The sequence below is a fragment of the Ostrea edulis genome, chromosome 3 (genome assembly GCF_947568905.1).
Source record: "Ostrea edulis chromosome 3, xbOstEdul1.1, whole genome shotgun sequence".
Classification (NCBI taxonomy): domain Eukaryota; kingdom Metazoa; phylum Mollusca; class Bivalvia; order Ostreida; family Ostreidae; genus Ostrea; species Ostrea edulis.
This window is the reverse complement of record NC_079166.1, coordinates 97,780,894-97,790,130: the sequence shown is the minus strand read 5'-3', so window position 1 is coordinate 97,790,130 and position 9,237 is coordinate 97,780,894. Positions and strand designations below refer to the sequence as shown.

General features: G+C 33.7%; 1 protein-coding gene across 1 annotated transcript; it reads left to right on the top strand.

Annotated features, from left to right (window-relative positions):
* The first annotated feature begins 1,444 nt into the window (after nucleotides 1–1,444).
* LOC130053696 (fucolectin-like) lies at nucleotides 1,445–9,237 on the top strand. The gene is made up of 3 exons (XM_056161109.1): nucleotides 1,445–1,694; nucleotides 7,915–8,136; nucleotides 8,817–9,237. The coding sequence occupies exons 1-3, from the start codon at nucleotides 1,445–1,447 to the stop codon at nucleotides 9,029–9,031; spliced, it is 687 nt and encodes a 228-aa protein (XP_056017084.1). The 3' UTR covers nucleotides 9,032–9,237.

The window sequence follows — 9,237 nt, the reverse complement described above, 5'->3', positions numbered from 1 at the left end:
GATGATAGGCTAAATATGAAAAAGAACTTGATAGCTTGTTAGAATGGATAAAAAGTATAAGAAGAATATTAAACTTGTTTATCTGTTCAAGATAAAGGGATCACGGCATGTGTGACCAGTTGAATTAGGTAGCTTACTCCTCCTAGGCACCTGATCCCACCCTTGATGTATCTAGGGGTCCTTGTGTGCTCAACTCTATTTCGCCTTCCTTAAAGGAGTTATTAGATTGATCACTATTCGTTATCACCTTATCATTAATACATCGAAACAATAATGTATACCACCTATCCTTTTCTGTTTATTAAACCAGAAGTGATAAAAAAAGATGGATTCCTCAATGACAATATCTTCGTGGTCTTTGGTGATCAGATCTTCCAATAATTTATTGGAATTCCCATGGGCACGAATTCCGCTCCTTTGTTAGCTTACCTGCTTTTATATTCTGATGAAGCAGAAATGATTCAAAAACTTCTACTCGAGAAGAAACAATCTCTTGTTGTGACATTCAATTCGATATTTAAACATATTCCCGACGTTTTATCTAATAACAATAATTTTCATTCATGCAAGGTGAAGATAACGAACAGTGATCAATCTCATAACTCCTACAAGCAATACAAAATAGATAGTTGGGCAAACACGGACCCATGGACACACCAGAGGTGTAAGGCTACTTACAAACAAGTTGGTTTTGCAGGGGTTTCTACAGTATTGTTTAAAGTCAACACTTCACAAATCATATATGGTCTTTATAACAATCTAGTTTGCCAATACAACCTATCATTGGGTCAAATGCTGTCCGACTTGTTTTATACCGATTCTTTTGTCAGTAGCTTGCCTCAATTTAAAAACGGACCATAAGCAGAATAAGCTCTTGTGTATCGAATCAGTTGAGAGATATTAACACCCTATGCAAGTGATAATGGAATATTGCGAAATAAATATGGGAAGTTGACGATATAGAAGCTGAAATCATCCAGTTTGTCATAACGTTGAGTTGTTAATTTACCGTTAATGTATATTTTCAATAACAAATCTAAGTATGAAGCAGAAGTGGACGACTCTAAAGTAATGACTTAAGTATGATAGTAGACAGAGTTTACTGGCTGCCCTCGAATAACCCTCTGTAGACACGTCCCTCTGTACACACGCCCCTCTGTAGACACGCATCTATTAAGTAATTGATCACAGCGATGAATACGCATGTTACAGATAAAATTTAATACTCGTATAGATTATAATTGTTCTCCAACTCATACATTATTCATTCTAATTGCAACGAATATAAATATATCCACAAAGAGTAAGAACAAAATACAATCAGAAGAAAATTTTAAAAAACGACGATCAGTGCGTTTTGTCGGAAACTGTACAATTATAAGAAACCGCCATGAGTTGCAGAAATTTATCGAAATATCTTATATTCCTCTTGTGCTTACTTCTCATGACACCACATATACTCTCAGTGGAAAAAATACCTGTACACTACCAGCATAAAACGGATCTGGACTACCGACGGCAGGACACCGTCTTGTCCGTCCCTGTTGCTAGTCTGTCTGTCTGTGCTTTGCGATGTACTAAGATAGCTCAATGTGTTTCCTTCTTCTTCAATGTTCTGGACTTCCTGTGTCAGACAGAAGGAAGAATTCGCCTTTCTTTTGATGGAAGGGATGCTGGGCCTTGGAAATACTATGGTTTGAATTATTTCTGTTTGTTCACTTTCGAAAATCATTATTTCTTCTTTCGAAACTTTAACTAAGGGTATCATGTAAAACTTATACGGTACTAATTTTGATATATCACTTTCAACCCGCTTCTTTGCTTTTCATCTTTTTTTTATTCCACAGCTAGAAATAGTGTATAAAAGTTACCCAAACTATGTAAACTAAGTAGACATGACAAATCTGTTATCGATTATAACAGAAACAAAGTAAGTTTTACTTTTACCGACATCCATCATTTCTCTCCTAAATCTAACACATTATATCAGCAAATGACCTCCGTCTTTCACTTGCACCAAATCGTTGTTTATACATCTTATTCTGAATACCTATACATGCTACATTTATATATGCTGTGCCGTCAATGCGACATTTAGATTTATCGACGACGTTTTATCTATTAACAATCATTCATATGCCGATTCCATATACGAGATCCTGGTAAACTCGAAGTAAAAGACACCACAGAGTCACCCACTTCTGCTTCATACTAAGATATTTTATGGAAAATAGATATCAATGGCAATCTAACAACTCAACTTTGTAAACAACGAGATGATTTCAGCTTCTCCATAGTCAACTTACAATATTTATGTAACAACATTCCATTATCACCTGCATATTGTGTTTATATCTCTCAACTCATTCGATACGCAAGAGTTCTGTGTATGATCAGGTTTTTTAAATTGATGTTATAGGGGTTTCAACAGTCAGCATTTTACAAATTCTATGGTCGTTATAAGGATCGAGTTTGCCAATACAACCTATCACTGGCTCAAATGCTGTCTGACGTGTTTCATGCCGATTGTTAGGCAGTTCTTGGCACACTGATATTGACTACGGATTACTCTGTTTACCAGATCATAGGGCTCACGGTGGGTGTGACCGGTCGACAGGGGATGCTTACTCCTCCTATGCACCTTACCCCACCTCTGGTATATCCAGTGCCCAACTCTTTATTTTGTATTGCGTATAGGAGTCATGAGATTAAGTACTGTTCGTTATCTTCATTAAGAATACAGAATTAAGATCAGGGCAAGATATGGGATCAGGTGTCTAGGAGGAGTAAGCAGTCACACCCGCCGTGAGCCCGAATTCTTGATCAGGTTGACGGAGTAATCCGTAGTCAAAATCAGTAAGAGTGGTCTAAAATAGGTATGAAACAGGTTATACACGCAACAGTGTTAATAATACCGGAACTTTGTAAAGTTCGTGAAAATCACACTTCGAAATCTATTATGACGTCACCAAAGTCCTTGTTGCAATGCGTGTTATGTATATCTTTTCGAGTTATCGAAGTGCAAATCACAACACCCCCCCCCTTGATTCTACTTAGCAATCGCCATATCTAAAATGCTATGATAACTGTATAATAAAACATTGATATTTCAGTATTTTTCACTTTAGCAATTTCCTAAAGATTGAACATAATAATTTATTCATAAACATTGTTGATCTCAAATCCCAGACGCAAAGGGTGTCACTTTCGATAATGGAAATGTTGATTTTAAACACGATATGTGCGCTTTATAATGCTAATGGTATGTGGTATGTTCACTTGAATCAAATTAATTTCAAACAACAGCATTATCACAGCATCTGTATCAGTCTCCCACTCATTTTGATATTCATTAGAAATGTTTCATCAGAATTGTATAAATGAATGATTCGGGGAAATTAAATGTGGTGTTTTGTTAACACCTTTTCATGGAAGTCAGTCGGTACCTGGGTAGAGAACAAATATTAATAGAATTGGTAGCCACCACTTAATTCATGTGGTGTTCGCCAGTCATTATCTGACGGCTGCAAGATAAATCATGCAATGGCGGCCGCCACGAATATGTCATTTAACTGGCCGCTGCCACTGAATTTAACTGGCGGTTGGCAATAAATTTATCTACCTGCTGCCACTACGTTCATTTCGTTCTTCCGATGGCAAGCCATTTGATTGATGTTGCGGCTGCTAATTCAAAAAAAAATCCTTAGTACTTCTGATTATTAGCGAGCGAAGCTCGATTCAATGATTGCATATTTGAGTCACAGGATTGGCTCTTCTACTGCTAAAAATGATGGGGATTACCCAACGTGCTTTGGAAAAATACCGCCGTGTCTTTAATACTTCATTGAACACCCCTTACACAAAATAAATTGTTTGGAAAATACCACAAATATTTTTAAGAAATGGACAAGTCTTTTCATATCTTGTTATATTTGGTTGTTGATAATATTTATTGGTTTGATAGAGAAAGGGCAGAGATGCTAAACATGACGTCACAAACAATACACTGATTACATCAACTGTGTTATATTTTCCTCGTTAAATAAATGGGCGGATCAAAACTTTGAATTCGTGTAATGTGCAGCATCTCAGTGGTCTTCGCTTCCCAACGGTTACATCGTAAAACATTATTTCTTATAACGAGGCTAGATCAGTACAACGGTTACATCGTAAAACATTATTTCTTATAACGAGGCTAGATTAGTACAACGGTTACATCGTAAAACATTATTTCTTATAACGAGGTTAGATCAGTACAACGGTTACATCGTAAAACATTATTTCTTATAACGAGGCTAGATCAGTACAACGGTTACATCGTAAAACATTATTTCTTATCACAAGGCAAGATCAGTACGCAGGAATAAGGCATCGTTTTTCATGGTTAAGTTAGGGTTGTAAAAGAGGTCAGATTAGAACGTTTTTCATGGTTAAGTTAGGGTTGTAAAAGAGGTCAGATTAGAACGTTTTTCATGGTTAAGTTAGGGTTGTAAAAGGGGTCAGATTAGAACGTTTTTCATGGTTAAGTTAGGGTTGTAAAAGAGGTCAGATTAGAACGTTTTTCATGGTGAAGTTAAGGTTATAAAAGAGGTCAGATTAGAACGTTTTTTCATGGTTAAGTTAAGGTTATAAAAGAGGTCAGATTATAACGTTTTTCATGGTGAAGTTAAGGTTATAAAAGAGGTCAGATTAGAACGTTTTTCATGGAGAAGTTAAGGTTATAAAAGAGGTCAGATTAGAACGTTTTTCATGGGAAGGAGTGGGTTCAGAGTAGGCGGCTTCTTATATTCTTCAGAAGCAAAACAAAATAGAATCTAAAAATTGCCAAAACTTTATATTTCCTAAATCCTTGGGGTGGGGGAGTGACCGCTCATATTTCAATCCATCAGGTCATGCTTGCATTCTTACCATTGACTACCACACTCCGGGGTCAGAAGTATATCTTAACATTCACCACCTCACTCCAGGGTCAGAAGTATTTTTTACCATTGACTACCTCACTCCAGGGTCAGAAGTATTTTTTACCATTGACTACCTCACTCCGGGGTCAGATGTATTTCTGCATTGACTACCTCACTCCGGGGTCAGATGTATTTCTGCATTGACTACCTCACTCCGGGGTCAGATGTATTTCTGCATTGATTACCTCACTCCGGGGTCAGATGTATTTCTGCATTGCTAATTTTCACTATATATTCATTACAACTTTCATGTTTTAACTTGAAAACTTCACCAAGATTTTGTAATTAATGTTATTTTGAAATATTCAGAATAGATGCAGAATTCACTCAAGATTTTGTAATTAATGTTATTTTGAAATATTCAGAATAGATGCAGAATTCACTCAAGATTTTGTAATTAATGTTATTTTGAAATATTCAGAATAGATGCAGAATTCACTCAAGATTTTGTAATTAATGTTATTTAGAAATATTCAGAATAGATGCAGAATTCACTCAAGATTTTGTAATTAATGTTATTTTGAAATATTCAGAATAGATGCAGAATTCACTCAAGATTTTGTAATTAATGTTATTTAGAAATATTCAGAATAGATGCAGAATTCACTCAAGATTTTGTAATTAATGTTATTTTGAAATAATCAGAATAGATGCAGAATTCACTCAAGATTTTGTAATTAATGTTATTTTGAAATATTCAGAATAGATGCAGAATTCACTCAAGATTTTGTAATTAATGTTATTTTGAAATATTCAGAATAGATGCAGAATTCACTCAAGATTTTGTAATTAATGTTATTTTGAAATATTCAGAATAGATGCAGAATTCACTAAGATTTTGTAATTAATGTTATTTTGAAATATTCAGAATAGATGCAGAATTCACTCAAGATTTTGTAATTAATGTTATTTTGAAATATTCAGAATAGATGCAGAATTCACTAAGATTTTGTAATTAATGTTATTTTGAAATATTCAGAATAGATGCAGAATTCACTAAGATTTATGACAAATGTTACTTTCAGTGTTGTTTGCAATATTTTTTGTCGATTTATGAATTATGGGGTAGATTTTTTTAATGCTAATTAATATGAAATGTGGAAGATTAAGTTCAAATGAAGGTCTTACAATATGACTATCCTAGTTAGTGTTCAAATTTGTATTAATGGGAATGGTCAATATGCCTTTTTGAGAGAAAAAAATCTTCTGAACTTATGGTTAATAGTGTTTTATGGTACAATGAAAACATAAAGGTAAATAGAAAAACTTTATATCTGAAAGAATGGTGTGAAAATAATGTACATGTATACAGTTGTATACAGTTAATTCAGTGTAAGATGAGAATGGAGATATCATGAATTATAATCAATTCATGGAAATGTATTTAAAGTAAAATCTCATTTTTTGAATGTTTTTTGGGAATTTTTTGGTATAAGACAAGCATTGAAGAAAGCAATGAGAGTTAATGGAATAAACCAGTTTATAAAAGTTCAAGAACCTACTATTCCCATACATATAGCCCCTTTCATATATTTTAAAAGAAACAAGAAAAAACTGTACCAAATTTTTAATTATAGTGAAGAAAAGCCTACAGATCAAAAGAAGTGGGATATACAATTTGATATCTCTCAAGAAGAGTGGAATACAATTAATAAAAATGTTTTTACTATTACAAAGGATACAAAATTACAGTGGCTACAATATCGTATAAATCAAAAAAATTTAGTCACAAATTTATTTTTGTTCAAAATAAAGAAAATAGACAACGATTTATGTTCGTTTTGTGCAAAAGAAAAGGAATCAATAGAGCATGTTTTGTATGACTGTGAAAATGTTGTTTTATTTTTCAAGAATGTGCAGTCATGGTTTAGGGATTTTTTTTCAGTAAATATTGTTGTTGATAAAAAAAACCTTTTTGCTGGGTAGCTCAGAAAATGAAATGATCAATTTGATTAATTATTATTTAAAGTACTTTGTGTATTGTTGCAAATGTAGAGGCAATCCGCCTTTGTTAAATAAATTTGTTACCACTCTGACAAATGTGTACGAAGTAGAAGGAAAGGCAGTTAGCATGCAAAAATGATTATGCAGATGTTTTTGAGAAGAAATGGAATACATTTCATAAGTTAAAAGATTTATAGATTTTAGATCACCCAGAATATATAATATGTAATTGTATACATTAATTAGCCTATGTATATCATTGGAAGTTATTATCAATGTCATAACAGTACATTTGTTATACATTTAAAACCTTTAGTTTGCGACAACCTATTAGATTAATATTATTTTGTATAGTGTACATATGATAAGCCAGAGTAATTTCATTCCTTTCTAATCCTCTTCCTTTTCTTTTATCTTTGAATGAATGCCTATTAGAGTGGATGTGTGAGTAAATGGTAGATAAAATACCTTGTACCCCCTAATCAGGTGGGTTTGTAAGAGCATGATGTTAAAACCCTGACTGTCATAACGTGAATAAATGTTGTGTGAACCTGAAAAAAAAATTGTATTACTTATTAAAACAAATTATTAAAAAATAATAATAATAGATTCAAATCTAGGCGATTGTGCATGATTTGTGAAATTTGTATGGTGATGGCAGCAGTAGAAATATTTTTATCAGAGCCTTAAAAATTGTACATGTATTATTGAATGAATTATATAGTGAAAATTAGCAGCGCGGAAATACTTTTGACGCTTGGGTGTACATGCACTATCAACATGTGGAGCTGACGTAATCATTCGTGAACAAGATTCGGGAAGATGACAAACAGCAGCCATTCTCATCAATCCTATTTAGCCATGAAAATTGAGCGTTTCTCAACAGCTTCACCGATTTATGTCGTTGGTCCTTGTTTTTAGACTACTTTCGGGATAAAAGTTGTCCTTCACAAAATAAAGCTCTTTATTTTTATCTATACATTTGAACATATATATTATGATTTTACAGAAGTGAAAGCAGTGAATGCCGCTTTCAATAAGACTGCACGGATGAGTACGGTGTTTCATCCGTCCAAACCCTACGACGTTATTGACGGCAAAGTTGTATTGGACGGCCATGCCGGTCAGTGCTCACACACACTTGGAGAGTACAACCCGTGGATAACGATTGATTTAGGCGCCATCCACGTCGTCAAATACGCCTCTCTGTTCAACAGGATCGACGCCAATGGTAAAAATTATAACTTGGCAAAGCATTACTTTTTAATGCAATTTTGGAACCTGAAACTCAAAGAAAAACCCTAACCCTGAAACTCAAAGAAAAAATACTATTACACACCAAGTATCGATTGAAATGATAAGAAATCTATCTATAAGAGAATAATCGACGCTTTTGACACTAGGTTTAACTTACTATTTTGTATTGTATCGCGTAGAACGTAGCTAATCTTAATCTAATTTTATTTTATTACTTTTACGGAATTATTCGAAATTTGAATTTTTTTTTTTACTGAAATGTATACCGCTAGAGCTATATATCAGGATTATATCAGCTTTTCTAATTGTTTCTGTTTCACCGCTAGAGCTATATATCAGGATTATATCAGCTTTTCTAATTGTTTCTGTTTCACCGCTAGAGCTATATATCAGGATTATATCAGTTTTTTCTAATTGTTTCTGTTTCACCTTCCTAAAAAATAAAAAAAAACCCATGCTAATGTTAATCGAATATTGCATGTCTCAAAATTGTTAAAAACTACGTTTGGATTGTTTAACTTATTATGGCTGTTCAAAAGAAAATCTTACGGACTGATATTGTCTATTTGAGATACAATACAGAAATCTCAACCACATTTATTCCTCCTTAATCAATGGTGAGGAGTAAACTTAATCTAATACATTTTCTTTCAGGTGAAAAACTACACGATGTCTTTGTTACTTTGAGTGAAACCAATACAGCATTCTCTCTGGAGTGTGGTCAGTTTAAGGGTCCTGGCGTGGACGCTGAAGTGGTCCACGTGATATGTCCAAAGAACTCACGTGGTCGTTTTGTGAAAACCGAAGTGAGGGGTCCAACCTCACATGAGACTGTGGTTCTATGTGAAATTAGAGTTTTCATTTCTTAAGAGAAAACAAAATGGCAAATACCATTTTCAGGAAAATATATCCTATAAATAGAATACTATGACTGATATTTGACGTATTCGCTATTACTACTATTACAGTGTTGAACTGCCATGGCTTTCTTTACAGTAGATACGCGAGCTAAATATGAAGAGAACTTCTCAGATATATCTCAGATTAAATGTACAGGAAGAATATTATGATCTCG